General features: G+C 45.5%; 1 protein-coding gene across 1 annotated transcript in view; it reads left to right on the top strand.

The window, feature by feature from the left end:
* LOC138505132 (uncharacterized) overlaps positions 1–26,355 on the top strand; it is a 398,539-nt gene that overhangs the window by 100,725 nt on the left and 271,459 nt on the right. The window contains exon 7 of the mRNA XM_069625423.1: positions 19,964–20,057. Coding sequence (XP_069481524.1) covers positions 19,964–20,057 — 94 coding nt within the window. The remainder of the gene's footprint in view (positions 1–19,963; positions 20,058–26,355) is intronic.

Below are 26,355 nucleotides of genomic sequence, written 5' to 3'. Positions count from 1 at the left end.
CACATAGGCACAATTTTCTTAAGATTTCCATGTATCCAATTTCTCGGTGAATCACGGTTCACCCCGGATCCCCGTCTGCCGGCTCCAGATCAGTTCTAACACAAAATCATCAATCAGTCTCCTTCTGCCAGGCTCGGACCAATTTATCTACTGTAACACAAACTTACTTTAACACAAAGCTTTCAATGAATCTCTGTCTGGCGGGCTTGGACCAATTTTACATACTTTGCCATCAACTTTCTTTACTGTATCAATATCGAAGACTTTCGATTGTGCACAGGATTTTGCTTGACCCGTTGCAGGACCACTTCAATTAACAATGCTTTGCCACTCTTTTACTTTTGTCAACTCTCAGCTGGACACCTTTACAGAGGCCTTCAATTTAGCATGCACGTGGTGCCGGACCACTCTGTCAAAGGTATCATATATTTTGGCTTCAAAGTTCAATCACTTATCTGCAGTTCAACTTTACTTGTGTAGGTTATCACACGTGTTTCACTCAAGGTTCTCAGATCCAACGCTCCCCATACAATGTTGATGCTTACAACCTTGGCTTCAACACAAAACAGTCTTGTATCTGTCTCTCCAACTCACCAGCTGTGTTGATTTCACTGACGCTGCTTTCTTGTTTGAGCCAATGACAGTACCACAGCAGCTGGCGATTCTCCCTGCCTTGATTATTGATGCGAGAGGGCCCTGGGTACCTCCGACACACAATGCAGGATTCCTCAGCCTGGTTTCCTGGTCTTTCACTTTCTTTTCTTGAGGTTTCGTGAAAGTAACGGTTCCTTGTCGAAAAAAGGTTGAGGGAACTTCCCTCCTTGTGATCCCCTTGGAACCGCTGTTTCCTTGTGTGCCTTGCCTCGCGCACAGTGTGCTCTCGTGCTCCACCTTTTATCCGTGTAGGGAAGTGTAATGGAAGCCAGGTGCGTGTGATGGTTAGTAATTGCCTGACCCTGCCTGACCATTGTATTGGGACACTTCAGGTATACGGCTTGGGTGTTAGTCCGTTTTCTCTCAGAGCGGGCAGTCCGTGAGAAAGTGCTTGTGTTGTGAAGGGGGTGGAGGGTGTTGAGTTCCTAAGTATCCTACCTGGTAGGATGGGGTAAAGGTGTTACAAGGAAGGGGATACCGCATCTCACCATCCGGTGTCCCACTCCTACTTCCCGAAGACCCCTCACCCAGGTGATCCTCCCGCGCTAGTTCACCCCCAGGAACTGGATCCAAAAGCAATGGCCAGGTCCTGGCCACCTCAATGACAGATCCCCAGGCACTAGTGGGTGAGACACCTTCTGGTTTCTCACAGTTGGCTGTAACACATGTTGTAAGCTGGGTACTCCAAATTTCACTTAAATGCCATTATAATAGGACTATTTTGACCTGTTTTCAAAGCATTCAGTGTATATGTCAGAGTGTCAGGTCCTCACAAGTTGAATTCCCCAGGAGCTGCGGACCCAGTAGGCAATCCTAAGCATACTCTCTACAGCAGTTTACTGTTCCCACTGCAGAATGTGCACCAAAGGCAAAAAGGGAATTGGACAAAATAACATGACAAGATCTCTTCTCTATTTTCACAAGAAAACTGTAAGAGAGACAAGACAGAAAGTAATAAGTGGTGTTCTGAACCCTTATTCCCAGCCTGCGTGATAACTTGCTGGAATGGCATTGTTCTTAAAACCCTCTGCTCACCGCCATGAGGTCAGAAGATAGCTGGGGTTAAAATACATCTGCTGGTGCACTCAGGCACTCAGTGAGCCTAAAATTCATAGGCTTTAGATTGTGTATTTTAACCATGACAATCATCTGAAACCTTGCCCTGAAGAAAGTGACTCTGCTCAGGTCGATTCTTACAAAAATGTATCTTTTTAGCAGGGATTTCCATTTTGACATCCACTCTATGTGACCTCTCTGATGTCTTCAGTTCGAAAGAGCTCCTTCGAGGGTTCAATGTAAAATTGTGTCAATCCGTTGTCAAAAAAAGATAAAAAGGAGTAGTTGCTGTTATTTGCTTCTTATTCACACCATGCATCTTAATATGCCACACTCCTCTCCTCTACACCCTTCTCTGTGAATGAGGGATATGTGTTTAGAATCAGTCTGTTATGAATACACTTTCAATTGCACGATATTTGACAACAGAAGAGAATATTCATTTTAACTCCTTGAACCAGCCACTGGACTTTCTGAAAGCTTTAAGAATAACACATTGGTGTATATTTGTAAGGTGTTTATTAAAATATTTGGGATTATCCAATCATTTGCATTCGTTTTCTCTAGTCCACCACAATAGAAACAATGCATCCAAATTCTGCGTTATCTTCAAACTTGATTTCAACCTTTTAATCCACTCTCATTAAAAATAGGCCTTTACTATTGTACAGTGGTAATTCATTCATTCATTTTGTCATTTGATTAGCGCCTTTCACCATAATTATGGTCCCAACGTGCTGTTGGTGGAACACCCTCGGCAGGGGTGTTGCTAGGTTTGGAAAAGATCAAGGGCTACACCATTGGGACTCGGGCTAGCTAGCCTTTTGGTTGTAGCCCCTGAGCATCTATCCCGGGCTACAACCAAAAGACATGGGGCTTTAGCTCCCTCAATTCCCCCCACCCCCCAACCCTTCAGCAACGCCTCTTTGCTCTCAGAGGGACCGGAGTTCAAATTTGGGAGAATTGGGAGGTGCAAATATGCGTGTGTGCATTTCGCCCATTAAAGTTCTGTGAGGGTGACAAAGACTCTGCTAGTCACCCATGTCTGAATGGCATGTGGATGGGCACAGCTGAGGTAAACTATGCAATAAACAGGGGTGTATTGTGTTTAAGGAGATAGAGAATTATGTGAGAAGCTACAGTTCGAATTTCCTTTGTTAAAAGTAGCTTCATTCTAATGGCAGAGGTGTTGTGCAATAGTGTTTGCGTCACATGTGAGTGCAGGTTGTGTGGAATGAGCCTGTGCTTTCCACTAGGTTACGAAGGTGAGGTGTGTAAGGGGAGAAAATGGGTTAGCAGAATATGACTACCTTACACAATTAGGCTGCATGCAGGGTGTGGCTACCTTACACTATAAGGCTAAATGTATTAGTAATTGCAAAATGTTAAATCCAATATGTATCTCTATCTAATGCATTCAATATGCAATTAACTTCTAACTGCAATTTGCTTCTAACTGCAATTCTTAAGCTCTAAACCTTTTCAGCTGGTCAAAGTGCAAGTCTTACATTTGTGCAGTCATTAGCACAATTCCTTTCCTTCTTTCCACTTACAGTGAATACTTGACTTTCTATAGTTGAAAATGCTTTAGGCGCTCACAGGTGATGATACACTAATCACTCTGTAAAGGGTGGAGTTTTAGGTCTTTCATACAAAATAGCATCTGTACATTTCACGTATTTGTGAAGTGCAACCTATGCATTCTGTACAACTCTTCTAGCTCAAAATGGGGTATTTAGGATTTGCATATAAGATTATCTCTGTGTATTTCATTTAAACCTAAAAAATCTCCAGCTGTATTGTGCGGCACCTATCATTCAAATTTGTTATTTAGGGGGGAAAGAGGCTGCAATTGCTTATTCCTGCAGAAATCCCAGAAATATGGCAATGCAGAGTGGTAGTTCGTGGAAATACTGGCCTACTTGGTGCAGCCAATATAGGCATGTATTCTTACATTAGCATACAATTTTCTGCTGGCACTAAAGGCAAAGCCACCCTGACAAGTGTTTTTACATGTGGAGGGCCTACATTGGTTCTTCCAATATGGACCTATTTTCTTACATATGCATAGCTTTTTTAATAGCATTATTGTCAAAGTCATTGCATTCTGAGTGTTCTTACATGGAGAAGGCCCACATTGATGTAGCCATGATGTAGGAAATATTTTCCTACTATGGCATTGTATTTGTATTGGTATTATGGCCAAAGTCGACATGATAAGTTATGTGATGAATACTGTCAGGATCCTGAAGAAAACCGCAGAAGCTGCTGGCTCCATGAACCCTCTGAAGCATTCAAACCCACAACCCTAATTTGCACAGGCTATGTGTTATTTGCTCCAAAGGTAAAGGGGAATGAGTCAAAATGACAAACCAAAGCCTCACATCTGACTTCCTTGGAAAGCGAGACCTGCAACGAGATGAACATTAAATTACTCTACTATTCAATAACGATTCTTTCCCTTTATACTTTTCTCCCACCTTACTAAACCCAAGTCATACCTGAAAACCCCTGCCAAATTGCCAAAGAGGAACATTTTGCTTAAGAAGGTTTTTTTCTGTTCATAATTTCTACAATTTGGTTTTTGTTATGTCTTTGGGCAGCAATCTACTGCTCCAACATGTTCTGTATGTCTAAAACTGTAGCATAGTTCTTCTTGAAGTCTTTAATAATTAACTTTCAACATTGCAACTATGAACATTACTGTAATTGTCGACTACTGTTCCTATTAGAGTCAGTACGTATCACGTTTCCGAACACTTTAGTGTAGTCATCCCTTTATTTTTCCAAGATCGCGCTGAACGTAGCATGATTTGATGGTCCTTCTATTTTTGCATACCCAATGGATCACGAGGCTGTACCTACTCCTTAGCCCCTGAGCACAACACTAGACGAAAAATGGCAGGCACACCAAAGGAACTGTGGTACGGTTTTTCCCTCTCTCCTGCTTGCACTGACTTCTCTTACTGCATTAATCAAACAAGGTCAATCTGCCTCACACACGCTGCTTAAACCTGGCAATAGCAGTTCCACTCAAACACGATCTGTTCCCACATGATCGGATGATAAGTTCTTTAACATTTCCTAGTTCTTTATCTTGACCAATGAAGTGTCTATGTTGTTACTGCTCACATGAATTTTGTCAACAAATTAACTCTGAATTTTACAGATGTACTAGCGACCAATCTTACTCTATAGATTTAAAAGAAACTGTCCCACCAGATAGCTGGATCATGTCCCTCGAGGCAACTTGGGTATTTCTCAGTTCTTCCAGAAGGCATCAGACTGAAGCTCACCAGAAATGCTCTTTTCTCAACAGTTTCTGCAGATGAAAGGCAGTTTAGAATTTCGTCAGTGTTCCAAGCCACCTCTCCCATCTCTAGAACCTTCAATTGTCTCCAACATCTTGGCTTGGACAAACTTCTCCTTCCTGAAACAAATGGTTAAGGAAAACCTTGCAATGCAACAATATTATAATACCCCTAACCATAACACCTAATCAGCCTTAACTTAATATAAATCTAAGATTCCAGACAGATACTGGCCTATATTGGCACAGCCAATATGAACATGTTTTCTTAAATTTGTATTACTGACATTATGTGCAAAGCCAACATGAGTGTTCTTATCTGTGAAGGGCCTACATTGTTGCAGACAATAAGGACATGTTTTCTTATAACGGCATAGCATTTTTACTGGCATCATGGGCATGTCATGCCACCATGTACCTGGACTCACCGCCGAAGCCCATGGAGACTTGCCTGGCATCTTTATCCCTGGTGGCGCCTGCGACAGAAGGAGGCGAATATATGGGAAGCTAGCAATCAGGCCCTGAAGCAGTCCCAATGGGGTCCCAAGACCACCGCCGCCTGTGCTATGGGCACCACCATGACAGCTGGATTGCGCATGCACAGAGGACCTGGCATCTCTGTCTCGTGCATGCACAGTTCTAATGGCATCCAATGTTGCTGTGTGTTGTGTGCTTACCTCTTCACTCTTGCTCCCAGTCTTAGTTCCAGTCCTGGTTCTTCTACATGCTGTGGCTCCCTTGTCTTCTGCCTTTCCCCTTCTGTGATCTTTCCATGCTGGCTCGCTGGTCTTCTGGCCTTACTTGCTCTCCTTGGTCCACCACCTGCCTTGCTGGGGTTCTTCCAGTTTGTTGGCTTTGCCTGATCCTCCTGGTCCTTTGCCAATCCTGCTTGGGACGCCTTAGGATTTTCCATCTCGCCAGCTACAACATTCGGCTCCTTGGTACAGTGCTTGTTGCTGTCCTTGGACCATGGAAATCTGAGGAGTTATATTGTGGAGTAGGTTTTGGGATGTCCATTCCGTGTTCTCGTTCTCGGGAGGAGGGCGGTTCCCATTCCACACCTGCCACCCTCATTAAGCATGGACCGCCCGGAGAAGACCAAAACTGGTTCTAGCCAACCCGAACACCAAACCAGACTGAGAGCCCAGCAATGATGTGACCAGCTACTTGACAGGGCAAAGCCAATATGAATGTTCTTACGTGGGGAAGGCCTATGTGGGCACAGCCAACATTGACAAGTTTTCTTTATTGCATAGCATTTTTACTGGCATTCAGGGCCATGCCAACATCAGGACTGTTCTTGCATGTGAAGGGCCTATGTTGGTGCAGCCTTGCTTTCGTACAATGGCATAACATTTGTATTCAAATTATGATCAAAGCCAAAATGATGAGTGTTCTTATGTGTGGTATACTGGCCTACATTGGCACAGCCAACATAATACGTTTATGTGCGGAGGACCTACATGGGTGTTGCTAAATCTAATATGGACATGTTTTCTCACAGTGGCATAGCATTTTTACTGGAATTATGGGCAAAACCTATGTGATAAGTGTTCTTACATGGGATACTGGCCTATGTCACAGACATATTCTTTTGTAATATCACTGCTGCCAATATGGGCTAAGTAAATATGAGTATATTACTATGTGAAAATACTACCATATGTAGCACCAGCCAGCATGGGCATGCTTGGACACAACCAGCATTGAAAATGTTTTTTTCCTGCTGCCCTACAACTGGCATATATTGTGTGCAGACGCATCAAGAAAATACTCCTGTGCATTTTTTGTGACCTGGCGTCTATTGGATTTTTTCATGTGTCACCCTGCAAAACCGATTGTAAACTGTGTGACTTTTTACCCAATTATTCATAGAAAGTGTGTGATAAAATGCAACTTTTTAACCAATTTTTTCATAAATGTTTCTGGGCCAGATCCCCCACCTGCCTTCACCACCTCCCTTAACCTCCCTTCATTGGTTGGGGCTCCACTGCTACACTCAGCCACTGGCACATTCATGGAAAATGTTTACGCCCCCTCCAATGAAATACTCACTTGCCACCAGTGGTAAAGAAGAAAGCATGGAGAATGAAGGAGTGGAAAATGCAGCGTGTATGATGATGGTATCCGGGATATAGTGCATATGGTAGCTGAGAGGGAGATGCGCACTGACACACCATGCTGTGGGATTCCTCCTAAGAAAGGAGACAGAGGTTTGGGGGTTGGTGGTCGAATATGTTCCTCACTATTTGTATAGGGAGAAGCCTAGGATCTAAGGAAGGTTTTATGCTAACAATCTCCTGTTTGGAGCATATGTTGTGGGAATGGGGATACCAATGTTAGAGGGGAAAATAGTAAAAGAACCTGGTTTTGGTGAGTAAACCTTAATTTTGTTTTTTAAATGGGAAATAGGATTTATGCAGAAGAAGGAGTGTGGTAGAGCAAGAAGGATTGGGGATTTCAAAATTGCACTGAGTAATGTTTGGTTGGGGCAAGTAAACGTACGCAAAACTACATTGTGGATGTAAGAGGTTCGCTTGGTGGCTGAGGGAGAACACTTGTATCCCCAGGCTATTTTTTAATTGGAAGCCAAAGTTAAATTTGTAAGAATATTTAGAAGTGCGGAAGTGGTTGTATTTCTGGTGTACATTTGGACAGGGAGGCGTGGATGGACATTGCAATATCATTGTGTGGCTGAACAAACTGTTTCAGGAGAGTTGTCTTTGTGGTAGCCAGTGTTGCCGTTTATAAGGCAAAGTAAAACACACGCACACGCACGGAGGGATAAGGAAAATAACCACTTTATTCTAAACTCCAACCGTTACTGGCGCGTGGCGCGCCTTACCCAGAATCCCCAACTCTTCCCCAACGCTCGTCCTCAACTCCCACCCCTATTGTGGGTGGGGCAACTTGTTAACCCTGCGGAGGCCGGCAACACCACCCCCGGACAATATGTCCAAACGTCAACTTAACACTGCCTCTTGATTGTTCGCTGCGGACTCTGACAGCGGGCCTTGGCCCCTTCTCCGTTCAGGAGGCCTTCGCCCTGTTCTGTCCCTCTGGCATCTTCCTCAGGGGGGGCCCATAGGTCATCTCTCGGGATCCCTGGCACTGCAGTGACGGGTCTTGGAATAAACTCAGTCTCTTCTCTCTTGAGATAGTGTTTGAATTGTTGGGAATTCCTCGTGATGGCTTTGTCCTGGTATTGGGCTGTCACCATCGTGCCTTTTATTGCAGTGACCCTCATGGGGCACGGGGCAAATCGTGGGTCTGTCTTGCGTACCATGGGTTGTTGTACCAGAACTTCCTCACCGATCTGAAAGTCTTTTGGCGTTGCCTTGCACCTTGTGTCACTGTCCTGTGTCGTTCTCTCTTTTCCTTCGGCATCATGCTGGAGTATTTCAACGTCCGGGGTCTCCGTGACGGACGGGTTCCGTGGGATGCGAGTGCGTACTTCATAACGAGCCATGAGTTCAGCCGGTGTTTTGTCCGTGGCCACATGTGGTGTGTTCCGATAGTCTCTGAGGAGCCGACAGAGTGCTTGATGCGGGTTGACTGTTTCAATTCTGGCTCTCTAGATTGTCTTTTTAATTGATGCCATGAATCCCTCCGCCATCCCGTTTGCTTGCGGGTGTCGAGGTGTGATTTTCATGTGGTTGAATCCTAGATGTCTTGCCAGCATTTCGAATTCATGTCCGCAGAACGGTGGTCCGTTGTCGGACTTGATCACTCTGGGAATTCCCCATTCACTGAGTATTTCTTCTAGTACTGTAGCCACTTGCGGAAAAGCTGTGGTGGCTACTTTCTTTACTATCGGAAACCGTGAGTACTCATCTATCAGGAGTAGGAGATAGTCACCTGATTCTGTGGGTCCATAAAAGTCCATGGATACTCTTTCCCACGGGTGATCTGGTATTTGTGTGTGTTGTAGAGGAGCAGGAGGTTCGGCTGGTGATGTGCACTTGCAAGCATGGCAGTTCTTGACCCACTTGTCGACTGCAGCATTCAGGAATGGGAACCAGACATGACATCTCAGTTGTTTTTTTGTGTTCTCGGTTCCCCTATGTCCTTCATGTGCGGTGCAGACAACCTCATTTCTTAGAGCAGCTGGGATGACAATTCGGCAGCCTCTGAGTAGAATGTTGTGGTCTTTTACAGCTTGTTAATTGTGCACTCTGCCTAATCTTTCAATTTCTTGCCTGCTCACCCCCGAGTGGGCTAGCATTGCTCTCCGGTGGTCCTTCCATTTGATGGTCGTCGTGAGGCTGATCGCAAGAGAGGTTGTGGGGTCTGCAGCTGATGTGGCAGCAACCATGTCTAGCGACAGTGCGGGCGGTAAGAAATTCGACGCAATGTAATGGACATATGCAACATCACCTCTGCGTGTTATTGGAGCTCCCACTGGGTGTCGCGACAAGTAGTCAGCGGGATTCAGGTCGCCTCTGGGTCGATGAATGATGTCGTAATCATATTCTTGAAGGCGAATGCCCCATCGCTATATCCTCTGAGGCATCTTGGTGTGCGGGTTGCCGAATAGTGAGAGGAGTGCCTGTTGGTCCGTTATCAGGGTGAATTTTATTTCCTATTAAAAATTTTTGAAAATGCTCACATGCCCAGACAGCTGCCAGGCTTTCTTTTTCTGCCTGGGAGTAGGCTATTTCCGGGGTGGACAGTGCCCTGCTAGCATAAGCGACCACGTTTCTGGGGTTCACATTTGCGCCACTTGTGTAGGCTAGAATGGCTCGTAGGCCAAATGGGCTTGCGTCCACTATTACTTCCGTGTGCCATGTCGCGTTGAAATAGGCAAGGCGGTGGGTTCCGTGAGAGCTTGCTAGATGTCAGCGAAAGCGCATTGGCACGCTGGTGTCCAGTCAAATGTCGCTTCTTTCTGTAGAAGTCTCCTCAGTGGCTCCATGAGGGATGCGTAGTGCTGAATATATCTTGCACAATATCCGGCCATGCATAGGAACGAGCAGACCTCTGCGGTCTGATGTGGTTCGCTGAGGTTTGTGATCGTGTCAACTTTTTCAGGGTCTGGCATCATCCCCTCGCTAGAAAGAATATGTCCAAAAAATGTGAGCTACGCTTTGCTGAACCGGCATTTTGCGATGTTGAGCGTGAGGCCAGCAGCTTGTAGTGCCTCACAGGTGGCAAACAGAGCGATATCATGAGCTTCATTTGACGAGCCGAAAATGAGGATGTCGTCACTATAATTGAGAGCTCCTCTTATCGGTCTGATGATCTGGCGCACCGTCTCCTGGAAAATTTCAGCTGCAGAAGAGATGCTAAAGTTTAGTCTCCGGTACCTGAACAACCCATTGTGCGTTGCAAAAGTCGTAATTGCTCTTGAGTCAGGGTGCAGCTCCAGTTGGTGGTAACCTTGGATTAGATCGAGTTTGGAGAACATGCGGGCGTTGTTCAGCTGCACTATCATGTCCTCGATGCATGGACCCGGATGTCCCTCGCGTTGGATAGCAGTGTTGGCTACTCTCATATCGACGCACAGGAGTAATTTGCCCCCTTCTTTGGGCACGATGACGAGAGGGGACACCCATGGTGTTGGACCTGTCGCTGGCTCAATGATGCCGTCGGAGAGTAGTTGCTGAAGTTCTCGCGACACTGCTTCTTGGAGGTGCAATCCAACTCTTCATGGATGTTGTGGCACTGGTCTTATGTTGGGGTCTATGTGAACTTTGATTGGAGGACCTTTGAGTTTTCCCAAACCTGAGCATATTTTTGGAAATTTCTGTATAATGTCCTCCTTTGTGATGAGGTTTTGTGATTGATTGCACAGAATTGTCCCAATCTGTTCTTTCGGTTCTTGACTGTTCATCGTTGCGGTGATGGTGTCTCCAGCTCTCGCGTGAATTTCAATCACTCCCAGGCAAGAAGCGGTGTGATAGGTAAGAAGGCATCGACACCTGGTGAGTGAGTGAATGACATGGATGGTGGTGTCCACCTGTCACCCATTTAGGAGGAACCGGCGTGTAAAATGTCCAATTGTCTGCAAGGGTGTGGCAGCGCCCCACTGAAAGATTTGTGAGTGCGACAACTCAAGCGTGGGTGGATTTGGGATCCTAGCATAATCTTGCTCACCCATTATGTTTACGGTGGCGCCAGAGTCTATCATGAAATGAAGCAGGCAGTTTTCCATTTTGATCGGAATTTTGGGGGCTTCTTTGGCTTCTTCATTGTCGAGTATGAGGTTAGCATACTCGTCTTGATTACGTGGGTCGTAGTGTGTTGTGTATGCGGTCGCTGTAGGATCATGATAGAGTGCATCCTCCCCGTAGCCTTCTGGTGGATTGTCATATTCATCTGTTAAGAATTGGGTTTGATCCGTGTGGTAAAATGTTTGCGGGTACTCATGTTCTTGGTATTCATCAACAGCTCTAACGCTGCGCCCTTGGTTCTGTTGGTAGTATCTTTGCTGTCTGTATTGTGGGGACGGTGGGCGGAACGGTATCCTGATGGGTGATTGGGGGCGTACTGGAGGAAACGCTATCCCTTCTCTACATACTGACTGAAAGTGTCCTTCTCGCCCACAATTCGTGCACCGTTGTGATAGAGCTGGGCATGATCCTGAGGGTGGAAATATCATTCCGCAGCGATTCCATTGTCTCTGTTGACGTGGGACTTGTCAAACTTGTGGTCTGTATGGGTGTGGTCCTTTGTCGCCCTGGCGAGGTGGTTGTATGGCAGCTATGAGTTCAGCAGTGTCTTGTTTTGGGTTATTTGTTCCAGTCATGGATGCGGCTTGGGCGTTGACTCTCTCAAATATACGGGCAAGCTCGCTGACTTCGGGGATGGTGAGGGGCTTCAACAATTGCTTCTTGAGTGCGGGTGATAGGCAGCCCTCTATTACTCTGAGGCGTATCGCCTCTTTAAGGGAAAACGTATCAAATTGGCAGTGAGCTCCTTTTACCCTTAAGCGAGTTATGAATTCATCCACTGTCTCTTGTGGCTTCTGTGTACATTGGTTGAAGAAGTATCTTTCGTAATCGCGATTAACTTCAATTATGAGACGTTTGTCCAGTGCTTTAATTAATTCTGCAAAGTTGTTTTGATCAGCTGCGGGGATTGTCTTGACAATGGTCTTAATCTCTCCCCCCACCAATTTGAGGAAGATGTCTCTGATATTGGGGGAATCACTGTCTCCTGACCCTCTCACAAATTGATGGAAGTCCTCCATCCTCTCCGTCCACCTGGGCCCTTTTGTGGCTTGGGGCGTCGTGGTGAATGGGGGTGGCATCCTTAGTTTATGGATTTAGCTGCGCGGGCAGGCTGGGGTGACGTAGGATTGCTCATTTTACGAGGTGTTGATTACTTTGCTGCCACCTTCTTGAGTAGGGGGTCTTGGCATCCCTCTGTTAGTGAGTGTGGGTGGGCACCACCCTTGAGTTCTTTGAGTATATGCGTGGGCACTGTATGCTCATCGGTACGGCCACGGGGTCCAAATGTCCCTGGGTATTTGGCCTTGTCTACGTTTGCAGGACTCACTGTGCCCTGAGAAGCGTTATTGAAATGGCACAGCTTGGTAAGTGAAAAGTGATTTGAATGCACTCACCGGCGGTTGTGCCCGTGTCATTCACTGACGCTCTGGGTCTTGAGAGGCGCCGGCCACTTATATACCCGTGGTGTCCAGCGACTAATCTAGTGCGGCTGTTTGAGTGGTGTGGGCCGCCGTATTTCAGGGCAGGGTGTGAGGCGTCTCCTGGCTTCAGGATGGTGGTGGACCTTCACCAGCTGAGGGGCACGTGTGGCGAGTCGCCGCTGCAAATCAGGAAGAGGCAGGCGAGCTGCTTATGCTGCAGGCATAGAAGGAGCCCTGGCGGATTTGCCAAGTTGGGGTCTCCGCTCAGCAGGCTTGTGGTCCCTTCAATAAGGAGGAGGAGGATACTCAGCAGGGTGTTTGGGCCACAACACGTGCGCTGCGGGGCGCTGGCGGCTTCAGGAGGAGGAGGAGTTTGGCAGAATGCCAGCGGCCACAGAGTTTGGCGGACTGCCGAGTAGGAGGACTCCGTTGTGTGCGGGACGGTCCTCGTTGCCAAATGTTGCCGTTTATAAGGCAAAGTTGTGCCCGTGTCATTCACTGACGCTCTGGGTCTTGAGAGGCGCCGGCCACTTATATAACCGTGGTGTCCAGCGACTAATCTAGTGCGGCTGTTTGAGTGGTGTGGGCCGCCGTATTTCAGGGCAGGGTGTGATGCGTCTCCTGGCTTCAGGATGGTGGTGGACCTTCACCAGCTGAGGGGCACGTGTGGCGAGTCGCCGCTGCAAATCAGGAAGAGGCAGGCGAGCTGCTTATGCTGCAGGCATAGAAGGAGCCCTGGCGGATTTGCCAAGTTGGGGTCTCCGCTCAGCAGGCTTGTGGTCCCTTCAATAAGGAGGAGGAGGATACTCAGCAGGGTGTTTGGGCCACAACACGTGCGCTGCGGGGCGCCGGCGGCTTCAGGAGAAGGAGGAGTTTGGCAGAATGCCAGCGGCCACAGAGTTTGGCGGACTGCCGAGTAGGAGGACTCCGTTGTGTGCGGGACGGTCCTCGTCGCCAAATGTTGCCGTTTATAAGGCAAAGTAAAACACACGCACACGCACGGAGGGATAAGGAAAACAACCACTTTATTCTAATCTCCATCCGTTACTGGCACGTAGCGCACCTTACCCAGAATCCCCAACTCTTCCCCAACGTTCATCCTCAACTCCCACCCCCTGGGGAGGCTGGCAACAGCCAGGTGCTGGGTATATAAGAGTGACTGGGTGGATACCACGACAAATGGATTTGGGGTATAGACATTTCTGCAAGGTACTGAAGTCGTGAATGAGTTCCAAGGTTGGTGGAGAAAGATGTGACTGGTGGTCGTAGCAAATTGATTGTAGGTGACTGTTTGTCGTGATGCAGGGGCGCAACAAAACCTACATTTTGGGGGCAGCTTCAAATGTTGGGAGAGGCGTTAACTTCAGAGACGGCGGGGGAGGGGCAAACTTACTTGCATGGGGGCATCTAACCTCTTTACGCATTCTAATGACACTATTCCAGTGTAATGTTACAAGCAGTTTACTCTCTCCTTTAAGTCTGAAAGCACCCACTTAATGACTGCTGTGAGAATGAGCGGTCTCCTGTCCCCTCTATGCCCTGCCAATCACTCCCCTGACATGCAAGTACTAACCCCATATCATGATTTCAATTGCCTAAAAATGTATGCATATGAATGCAGGTACTAACAGTGAAATGCTTTACGTTAGTAATTGCAGTGCGTTTGTTAACAGCGACGTCCTATTGTCGTACCCTGTTATTTCCTGCTATGGCTCTATACATCAGCCATGTCGAGACAGCATAGCCCAGAAATTCGGGTGGGCTGAAGCCCGCTTAGCTCAATGGTGTTTCGCCACTGTCGTGAGATCAGGCTCGAGCTAGGTAAATGGTTGCCGCACGGACCACAATACCTCCAAAAGTGTCATCTGGCTTGAACGACCTGGAAAGTGGTGGTAGTTTGGGTCATGGCGTAATGACGGTATGCCTTTCCCTTGTGTGTAACATACATGTGATTTATTGTTGAGATACTGTTTGAGCATTCAAATGGAAGGGGAGTGTTTCATTCTGTACGACATTATGTACCACAACTCGGTGGAACGTGGATTGTTTGTGTTGGAATGACACCGACTGTTTATGAGACAGTTTTTTTTATTTATGTTTTATTCTATTGCTTATAACGCAAGCCTAAGCAGCGTAGTGCTTTACAACAGGATTGTGCCAGAATTGGGCGTGGCAATTTAATCAGTAACCAGTACAGTTGCCGTGCAAGGCTTGTCTGCTTCTGACATGATCTTTGAAGAAAAACCCTTCTACATATATCCGTCATGGGATTGCTTGCCCAGGTGCTGTACACCAAGAAGTCACATCTTCGGCGTGACGCTTCTCTATCAACTTGAGGCTGCAGCGTTTGATTACTGCTATCTCTGCCGATCTACGTCAATATTGCCCATTTGTCCCTTTCCCATATTGCACTCAATATTCCCGGTATCAGGGCCAAAAGACCACATCGAATCATTAGAATACCGCACCTGAGTCTTTAAAAGTGAAATGGTCCAAATGCTGCATGGCCAATATGTGTAACTCTCAAAAGTCGCCACGAGATGGCAGCCGGGATTCAAGTAAAAACAGACAGATGAACACTTTCGTTGTTCTTGGGAAAATAATTGTACTTTTCTAACAAGAATGAAACATTCGTTTGATTATTCAATGGGTATTGTATGGGTGGCTTTGATAAAATGTCATGTGCCTGTGAAAGGGAATTGCGGGAAAAGTAACAGACTGCCATAATAATAATAATAATAATAATAATAATACCACTGGCAATTCTAGTTTGTAAATGGTAGGGCAGCTAATCGTGGCTGCAATACTCAAACGGAAACATAAGAATGTTCTAGTTTATTATAGAAACATTCAAGCCATATAAAAGAGGAATACGCAGTGCATGCGATCCAGGCCCGTACTAGCCAGTGACTATCTCCAGAGGGGCTCAGCAGCCTGCTCAATAAATGTCTTAAATAAATGGGATTCCCGCTTCTATTCGACGACTTGGCTTTAGTGTAAGATTGTATCCGCCTGGGGCTACAGAGAAGTGGATCCACAGTGCTGCTATCTGGACTGGCAAAGGCCAGTCTGTAGAAATATAGAGCCTGATTCATGGAATGTGTTGCACTGTGCAAAGGGACTTTGCACTGCTAACAACCACCCTGATTCATGGAGCAGTTCAAAGTGTATTTTTACAGTTGACTGCAAATTATATTTACATTTTAATATTCTAATTGTGAAGGCTATACCGTGAAGCATTTTATATCTTAATTTTATTTGTCTAACTAAATACAAATATGAAATACTATGACATGTTCCATGAATCAGGGTGTTTGTTGTCAGTGCAAATTCACTTTGCACCAGTGCAAACTCACTTGGCACAGTGCAAAACATGACATCAATCAGGCCCTTGGAGATTATTCTCTGGTTAAACCTGTTTAGGGCTACCTTCCCTGATTGCTTTGCGTGGCCTGGCCCTGACCTGAACCAGCAGGCGGGCTCCTGGAACAGGCTTCTTAATCACCTTTCTGTGAAAAGTGTGGGAGAGAAGGGGGGCAGTGTTGCTTTTGCGCTCTTTTACTGAACGTAATGGAATACCAGTTAATAAAAAGAGTTTGAAGTCTTCTCCAATTTATTGTAGGCTGGTATGCTTTTTGGATGCTCCCAGACAGGAATTCGATAGGGTGCTTCGAATAAGATATAGGACCGGGCTGATACAAAAGCAATTGTTCGCTTTCCTCAGGCAGCAGGGGAGGGCTATCCTTACCAATACCGGTGAATAGTCTAATTATCTTGATTCTGGCCATAGAAGCTCAGGTGACTAGGTAAAGACCCCTTGTGTGAAGGCTTTTTGGATCACAGCGTAGCTTTTCACTGGGTGCATTGGGCCTTGCTGTGGAACTAGTTCAAGTGATGGGCATAGGCTGATCCGGGAATTTTATGAAAACACTGTGGTCCAAGTTAGATTAAAGTGGGGTGGGCCTATGTCAGAAGAGACCTTTATCTCCCATGGCCTTAAACAAGTTTGTACGTTACTTGGCGCCACTTTTATTCAGCTAATGTTCTCATTGCCATGCCCTTGCTGTGTGCGTTTCCTCCTATAATGGCTGGTTCCATGTTATTTCACCGACTGCAAACACTTCAAAGTAATTTCCTTCAATGGTAAAGTACTTTTTTGTGGGGTATCCCCACATTCTCCCCTTCCCCTCAACTGCCACCCCCCAAACACCTCCCCACCCCTTTCACCTCTTACCCCCAAAATACATATTTAATTTCAAAGTAATGGCATCAAAGTAAATTACTTCAAACTGTTTGTTGTTGGTAAAACCACGGGATACCGTAATGGGCACTACCCACATCCAGTCATTGGCATCTGCAGATGGTATGATTCAGTCTGATATGCCAAGCTAGGTCTTCATCGTTTATTGCAGTAGCAGAGTTTTATTGTCAGGGGAATGATTTACTATTAAACCATTCCAAACCTACAATCACATCCTTTCGTTGCAAACAGGGGGCTGAATCCAAAGGATTTGGTGGGAAAAACCCAGTGGAAAATGTGAAGGTCTTTAAATATTTGGGAGTTACCTTTGACAATAGATTGAGTTTGGAAAAAGCAAAGGGTGGAGACCATAAATCAGGGTAGGTCCTTGATGCCCCCCTGGCCACGGTGTAAGGTCAGGTATAGCAGATTTTGCCAGCAGCATTTTCTTGATGGATATTGGCAGAAGGTTGAGCAGAAGTGTCTATTTGTGGCTGAATTGTCGGGCTGAGAAACTAATTGGATGAGGGAGTTGTGGGTTTGTTGTGGCATAGATGGCTGCGCCTTCTCCGGTTTCTCCACTAGAATCATACGCATAGATTAGGATGTACCTTTGCAGGAATAATATGGCAGGTCATGCTATTCCGAGCCTGACCATCTTCTGGGGGGCATTTGAAGGGTTCTACCCCTTTTTAGCAGAAATTGACCATACACATAGGTTTGGACCCCATTGTATTGATCTACTCGAAAGGCTTGGCCTCACTTTTGAAATGGTCCTGACACATCCAGTTTTTAAGAGCAAATTTTCAGCCGCCTTGAAATATGAAATATGAAGATCTCACAATGATCGGAAATCTTTAGAGAGTAAATCTTCTCTTAAACCCTTTCTCAACGTGTCTCTGGTTCCCAACACAGGCGGTGCGAACCACAACTACTGCCGGCCCAACCTCATTTGCTGGACATATCCCGGCAACAGAAGAGAGACCTCTTTTTAAAGTTTTCATTTAATCAGATTACCACTGGCAAAGTCACAGGTGCCTGGGATGGCATCCCCTTGCATGATCAAATTTGTTGATTTGGTGGTCCTACGTGAAAAGAACTTTTTAAAAAGAACTTTTCACTTAAGACCGATTTCAAAAGACCGCTCTGTGACTGCACAGAGCGGTCTTTCTGAATCCAACTGTCACGCCCCTGCTGCACACGAGTGCGCACCGGGGCTGACAGGCAGGTCAGGACCCGGAAGCACAGGACCAGGAGAACGGGTAAGTGTGAGGGTGCGTGTGTGTTGGTGTGTGTGTTGTGGGTATACATGTATTTGTTTTGGGAGAGTGGTGGGTGGGAGGCTGGGACAAAATAGGAATGGGGCTGAGAGATGGGTGTTCGTGGGTGCGTGTGTCTAGTGTGTATGTATGTGTTTTCGTTTGGGGATTAGGGGTTATGGGGTGGTGGGAGCAGGGCACAGGGAGGACAAATTGGGGCTCGGGGGTGAAACCCCCTGAATATGTTAAAAAAAAAAGGGAAGCTTCATTGTAAAGGTCTCAAGAGAAACAGATCTTTATGATGCCGGTTTTCAGATCAAAAGACAATCGGTGAAAGTGAATAGGTCTTTTTCTCTCGAGACCTTTAAAAAAAGGTATTTTCACATAGATTAGATTTTGTAGGGTGAAGGGGGGAGTTGAAGCATCCAATCACTCCATGTGTGCCATTGAAGAAATTAAGAAGATTTTATCAGGGCATATAAAGATCAGGAGCCCTTGCTCTTTTGTGCAGATGGATCTGCTACCGAACATTGGTTATTTGTAGCCTTGTGACATGCACTTCAGAGCAAATGTAGGTACTGCTCCGGGATTCAAAGGTATTCCCTATTGCCCTGTGTACATCGTTTAGCCTTTAAACAGAACATTCATTATTCGTTTTGTATTAGGTTAGATGTAATGATTGCATGCACAGAAGCTCCTTTTTTAATTTGCCTCAGTGTTTGTGGGGTTGGATTTCAGTTTGGTGATGGATTGGTTTTCTGCAGATGATGATGCTGTTGAGGGGTATTGTGCATCTGTTATGTTTGGATAATGTCACAGTGACGGTTTGAATATATGAAAGTGTAGCACACAGAATGCTTCAGGCATCCCTACTAATCTGCATGGACTAAGCAGTCCATACTTCCTGATTAATCTGCCATTTTGTATTTCATGAGATCAGTTCTCTGTAGTTATTGTTTTATACTTTGAGGGAGGTGTTGCCCCATCATTTGCAGGTGTTTCTTCCACTACTCAGGTGTCGGCTCGAGTGTATGTGGGGCTTGGGATGATAGGAGGAGATCCACTGTGTGTTCAGCAGTAAGACATGTCTTTAGAGGGACTGGAGGAAGAATTACTTCTGGACACCGCAGAGCAGTTGTTGCATTGGAACTGGCTGCCAGAGGCTGGTACACCAAGTGACAACTTAGAGTATGCCAGAGACTGAAATCAAAGAAGACCATTCAGTCACAGGGCTCAATGTGGAAGGTAGAGGATGGGAAACAGCTGCCATTTTAAGTGGACGATACATTCGCTCAGGATCGGTAAAGGCCATCTCCAGGAGTGCAACCTGGGCAAGAGGACCGGAGCTTCCCGCGCTGAGGGTTGAAAAGAGTGCCACAGACTTTGCCAGTAAATATGCAATTGTTTTGCAGAAATGCTACCAAACACAAATACTGCTACCACCATTTTGTCCGGCAAAAGTAATGCACGATAATGAGTGGGTTAACATCTGAGTTAACCACAATGTTTCGAATCCATATTGCAGATTTTTGCGGATTTACCATCAGCAGTAATTCTACTGTGGCAAATCCCCCAATTTGTGGAGGTGAAGTGGAGGACTTTTCTTCAGCTATATGCCGAAGGTAAATCCTCCACTTTGCCTTCGAACACAGGTTTCAGCGGTGTGGTAAACATGGTGGTAATTCTGTTACTGCCAAAAGAATGACAGCTACTGCAATTATTTTATCGCACAGCCAACCTTGTTTTAGGGAGGTGCACCTAAATTGTTATACAGATAAAATGACTACATGAAATGCTTCACGATATTGCCTTCAAAATGAGAAAATTAAAATTCAAATCTAACTTTGCAGTCACCTGCAGGTGATGTACAGCAGAGTGGAAGATCTGGGTTGTCTTCACCGTTTCCTGGCAAGCGTCCAAGCAACGGCAGACCACCACGAGCCGGTGAGTGTACTTCTTCCTGTGCCACCACCCACTCACAGGTTTTTACTTGTTTTTTTTAATGCATGAGTAAATCAATGTATTAGGGGTATTATTTATGTTTGTCTCACCTTCGTTTGAACCTGGAGTAGTCAGCCCAAGCTGTAACATAAGACATAACTCAGACAGTCGGATTACTGGCAGCACATTTACAGAACTTTGCAAGTGCAATTTTGCATGCGATTTGCACTACGGCAAAGGTTGCCCTATTGCAAATGTGTATCCAATTCAATCTTATTTATTCAAAAAAAATACGTGTCTGCTAGAATACACTGAAGAACGCATTTTACCAGTTATATAAGAAAAATACAGCTTCTGCTATATTATTTAAATATACAACATATATAAAAACATTTGTAAAAGAAGTTTACACCTGGAACGCATGTATAAGCATGTTAGATTGAGATATTTTCTTCGAATGTACCAGGCACAATCAATAAAGTTGGTAGGGCTACAACAATGTCAGGAGAATCACTGATTTTAAGAAAAACTCTAAAGCATCCAGCGAATTTAATATCCTGTTTGAAAGTAAAATAGGAAGTAACGTCTTCCTGGCCTTGGCATACAGTGGATAGTCCAGCAAAACATGCTTTTCACACGTCTCTATAATGGGGCAGTCTAGGCATTTATTGGATACATTAGGGGACCATTAAAAAGTCAATGGGCCTTATTACAAGTCCGGCGGTACCCGTGCCGGGAAAACTGGCAGGCTGCCGCCGCACCCCTAATACCATTCTGCCTCCATGATTGAAAGAATTCTGTAAACCCCATTCCCATAGGACTCCATGGGAATGGGGACCATGGAAACACCGGTTCTGTCTGTGACAGAGCCAGTGTTTCCATGTCCGCCTGCAGGCGGGTGGTGTTAATCCTGCCAGGTCAGACCTGGCGGGAGTGACACCTCCCGCCTGCAGGAGTCTGAATCAGCCGGTCTGGAAACAACAGTGGCGGCGGTTTTACCATCACTGTTCTTTCCGGACCGGCAGGGTCGTAATGAGGCCCAATGAGGCGAATGGGCGTTTATTCAGCCTAAATTTAAGAAAAAACAGTGTTCCTAAGCTTAGTTAGCCATTGCATTTATGGTTCATTCCCCAATTCATTTTGATCATCAAATAATTTAAAGAAAGTGAACCTCTAGCCTTATGAGCAAGGAGATGTCCCACTGCCCATTCATCATAGCTGTTTAAAATGGGAATGCACACTGATTTAGAAACAATTATAGCTTGATCTCAGCGGTGCATTACATTCATATTTAATAAAACACAATTTGATGTATACAAAACAGTACAAAATACATACAAGCTACCATAGTACCATCTTGTGAGATTACAAAACACCTTCAAATTAAGACATAGCCAAAACAAGATCTGGTGTAAACGTGCCTCTTAAAGAATAGGGTGCATGACCAATCCTAGATATAGAGGGGCTCTAGATTAACTAATTGACAGGATCAGTAGATTCTTAAATAATCTCCTCTCATCGGTTTCCAAGGATGTTAATGAAACATGGCCCCATAGTTCATCTCCATAAAGAACTGCTGAACAGACCTGGACCGAATAGACCTCAGTCGTCATTAGTAATGCTTTCGCCTGATACTATAAGCAAATGAATGAGTAACTCGCTGGTTAAATGTATTACTACGATCAATTTGGCCTGTCCAGGAGCCATTAACTGCCAATCTTAACCGAAGATAGTCAAAGTCTCTAACTTGTCTGATTATAGGCCTGTTAAACTCTTATGTCACCTCAATGGGCTTTATTTATGGTTGATGGTTTGTCGTGCATTTGTAAGGTGCTTATACATCAAGGAATTGTGCTTCAAATCGTCCACAGGGTAAAGGGGAGGGAATAAGGGAACAAAACAAAACAATGTGCTAAATTAACAATGATAAACAAAAAGCAGAGGCAGTCCTACTAGTCCTTGTGAACATTTGGAACATGCAAGTGCAGAGAGAGAGCAAAGGGACAGTGGAGGGGTTAAAACAGAGGGGGAAGTGCCAGAGAGCCAGTTGCAGGGCAACAGCTAAGTGCAAAGCAGTGACCACTTGGCTGGAGAGTTTTCACCTGCCAGTACAATAAGTGCAGGCCTGTGAGACATCACAGGCCAGTGGGTGCCCAAAGGCAAGAGCAGGGAGAGGCCGGAGGCGATTGGACAGAAGGCCAGGAATCAGAAGGACACATGGGGGCCCAGGCCACCAATCTCAATGACTGTGAGGTTTAGCATGGGAGGGAGAAGAGGAAGGCGGAGCAGAAGAGGAAAGACTTTAGGAGCTTTGGAATTTGGGGAGATGCGGCTTAAGAAGGAGAGGAAGGGAGAGGCTGTTCCGGAGGAGGGAGCCAGATGAGGAAAGAGATTGGCCACCCGCTCACTGCTTAGAGAGCGCTTGATAAGCAGAGAGTTGAAGCCAGAGGATCAGAGAGATCTGGAGGAAGAGTATTTGGTGAGAACAAGTTGTAGATAGCGTGGTCCCAGGTCCCAGACAGCCTTATTGATGATGCAGAGGGATTTGAATTTGATCCTTGCAGCTACCGGGAGCGTGTGGAGAGATTTTAGGCCTGGAGAGATACAGTCCCTGGGCTTCAGGCCAAGGATAAGTCTCCAGCCCTATTCTGGATTAACTGGAGGGGACGGAGAGAGGAAGAGGGTAGATTAAGGAAAAGGCTGTTACTATAGCCCAACCTGGAGAGTACCAGAGCTGGAGACATTGAGCTTCTGGGGAAAAGTGAGGAAAGGGAGGATACCTCTGAGGAGGTGGAGTTGGAAATGGGCCTTTGTGGCAAGATCCAGGATGTGAGGAAGGAAAGGGAGATAGGAGTTGAAGATTACTCCAAGGTTTATGGCTTCAGAGGAAGGAGAGGGGTGGGGGGAGAGCCCACAGAGGGTGGCCAGAGGGAAGGGAGGAAAGAAGGAACAGGAATCCCAATAGGAAGCATCAATCTCAGTCTTGCTGGCATTGAGACAGAGATCATTTGAGACTCACCAAAACTGGATAGCAGACAGGCAGTCAGGAATAGTAGAGGCAGTAGGAAGAGGTTCAGAGGGAAGTTTGAAAAAGAGTTGTGTGCCATCTACATAACACTGGAAGTGTGGGCAGAAAGTCTAGATCAGGTGAGCAAGCGGGCAGAGATAGATGTTAAAGAGCCAAGGCAAAAGGGTAGAGCCCTGGGGAAAGCCACAAGTAGATATAGACGTGGGAGATAAGAAAGAACCCAGAATAGCCTGGGAGGGATGGTCAGTGAGGAAGGAGGTCAGCTAGTCTAGTGCCCGCTCCGAGAAACCCAGGGTATCATGGAGCCGCTTTGTGAGGATGGAGTGGTTGACCGTATCGAAAGCAGAGGAGAGATCGAGTAGAATGAGAACAGCAGGTGAGTTATAGTCAAGAGATGCAAGCTGTTCTTCACTGGTGTTCAGGAGAGCAGTTTCCGTGCCTCTCGATGCTTGGAATCCAGATTGATGGTCGTGTAGGCAACCAACAAGCTCAGTTACAACTGTTTTTGACATATCAGAGGGTGCAATCAGTACAAAATGAAAGCATGGATTCAAATTACTTCTTAATACCAATTAGAGGCTTTGTAATTAGGACAGTATTGTCCTTATAAATCAACACAGACTTTCATGCCACCAATCAAAGGGATATTGCAAACTGACTCTTCAGTGGACAGTGCCATATGCAATAGAAATCGCAGTGGAGCAAGGGCACATCCCCGTCTGGCACCCATGTCCACCGGACAGGGGTCAGCATATTTCCCCCTTAACCAAACTGGACGCTGGAAGTTGAATTGTGCCCAATATGCAGGTCTATAGGTCATTCTCTTTTTGGGCTTACCATAAACTTTGTTTAGCAACTCTGTTGAAAGCTGTTTTAAAATCAATAAAAACTCAAAAGGAAAGATGTGTTCTTTTCTGAATAACAAACTTATGGATAAGAGTTCAAAGTAGGAAACACTGATCCATCGCACTCCTATTTTCTCAAACCCACCCTGAAGATTCATAATCAATCTATGCTCCTCCACCTTGTCCTCAAGTCTAGATAGAAGAGTTTTCCCCAACACTGTTGCTAAACTGTCAATTAGCGATACAGCGTGAAAATTACCTGGGAGTGATTTAACCGCCTTTTTAAAAATAGGAGCATTCTCAGCACTTATACAGCTGCTTGCTAATGTCTGAGAGAAATTATTGATACTGACATGGATGCGAAAAAGGTACTTAAATATGGGGTTCATTATAAAAAACATATGTAGACAGTTTGTCACCTCCTTGTGCTTTACCAGCCTTCTGCAACATTAAGACAGAAATGCTTTGACTTATGTGACCACAATATGTTGATCGGTGGAGTTAATCAAATTGATCACACTAAATCTATCAATACCCATACAGGGCCTCAAAATGGGAGCATCATTGGTGCACTGGAATAGGAACTTCTAGCTCAGAGAATCCTCTGTCAAGATGCCTAGTAGCCACTCTATCAAAATAACTGTTAGTCTTTCCACCCTACGGAAGCCATCAATGAAGCAGAGTGTTGATCTGGGGCTCCCTTTGTGTTGTTTAGTAAGAGATTCATAGCCAGGCTTCAGCTTTACTATTAAGTCTGCACTTATATCTGCCTTTGTCTTAATTTCAGCGTGAACGGCTTCTTTAGCTTGCCTGCAATCATTATTGGACCATGAATTTTGCATACAATGGCGCAACCGGATTAAACAATTAGGGCAGGTGACAAGTGGAGTAATCTCTTCACTCAAGGCTTGGTAGGTTTACTCTGCATCCACCGTCTGGGCTGTAATCTTCTTAAACTAAGAGTCTAGCACAGGGAGGATTTTCTACTGAATCACAGGTAATTAAGTTTTATGACCCAACCTGTTCCACTTGATCCTCCTTCTGTTGTTGGCCATAAACACCTCAACACTAGATGTGTTGGTAGACACCAGGTTTCACTCCAGAACATTGAATCTGATAACATTGGCTACTGGTCACTGTTCATTCTGCAAGATACTCTTGCATGAAGGACCATCTTCCATCAACCCAATGTGACCAAAATTAAATAAATCAATACATATTTATTTTATTTTATTGTTTTTTTATAACACGCCTTATACCATACCCGAGTTTGGTTTCTAAGTGTGGATCCGGGATTCAAACTTCTGTTGCTCTGCATGGTCTTGGTTCCAAGACCAGCGCGTTGCCCCTGTGCTATCCTCCTTTCATAGATGGGAAGATAACAGTGCTTTCCTACGGTTGATCCATACCATTCAGCCATAGACTGCTCATAAACTTAATTCAGCAATTTTATGCTCAACAGGCAGAGCATCTGGGTGTGTTCACCTAGGGCACTGGAAAACAAGTTCAGGGATATTCCAGGCCATGTTGTCCTACTAAATAAATACCCCATGTCAAATCAAGAGGTTCAAATTGTACAATAAATTCACCTACTACCAAAATTAGTATTCCTTATTGGCATCACAAGCTGCTCTACGGTGCATAATTAAGGACTCCAATTCATCTAATGGTTGCTCATCAATTCTCCCGCCTTGTGATTTCAGATTTACATTAAACAGAACCATTTTAGCTCTTTCCCCGAATGCTGACTCTCAGGTTCTGGCCAGTTTGAATCCCCAGAAGCTGCTGAACCCCACTGTCCTCCACTCCATTTTGCCTTCTGCAATTTTGGACTTCAGCTGGAGACTCAACTCTCTGGGGGGAAAAGGAAAAGTGTATATATGATATGATATGAAATATGATATGATATGATAGGTTATTTATAAGGCGCTTAATACCCAAGGGAGCAAGGGGTGCAGATGAAGGTGACATGAACGTGAGATAGAGGTACTCAGGAGGAGGTGGTAAGACCAAGGGCACAGAGGGAGGGGGTTACATCTGCTGGTAAAGTTGTTAGATGTTAGAGGGGTTATAGGGGTGGTTACATCTTGCAGGAAGGAGGAGGTGGCAACTTCCAATGTCAAAAGTGATACATCAGAGGTGGAAATGGATGCCAAGTCCCATCAGGTTGGGCATGTCTATGAGGCAGGCCAGAGTCATTCGCAATGTGGGAGGTTGTTTTATGCTCAAAGGGTATAGAATGTTTTAGTTCAGGAGCTTACATTGCTTGTATGTTGGGAGCGAGTGAGTGCTGAGTAGGTTGGCTACTGGACTTCCTTCCCTTTTTAATTTTATTAACTAACATTTCCTTCACGAAAGTTGGCCTATCCCATTCCAAGATGGAGTGTAGCCGACTAGGAAGTGATGGGTCAGGTGTGCATCTCAGGCA

Source organism: Ambystoma mexicanum, chromosome 11, assembly GCF_040938575.1.
Source record: "Ambystoma mexicanum isolate Mex_15411 chromosome 11, UKY_AmexF1_1, whole genome shotgun sequence".
In the NCBI taxonomy this organism is placed as follows: domain Eukaryota; kingdom Metazoa; phylum Chordata; class Amphibia; order Caudata; family Ambystomatidae; genus Ambystoma; species Ambystoma mexicanum.
Note: the sequence above shows the minus strand (reverse complement) of the source record. Positions and strands in the feature narration are given on the sequence as shown.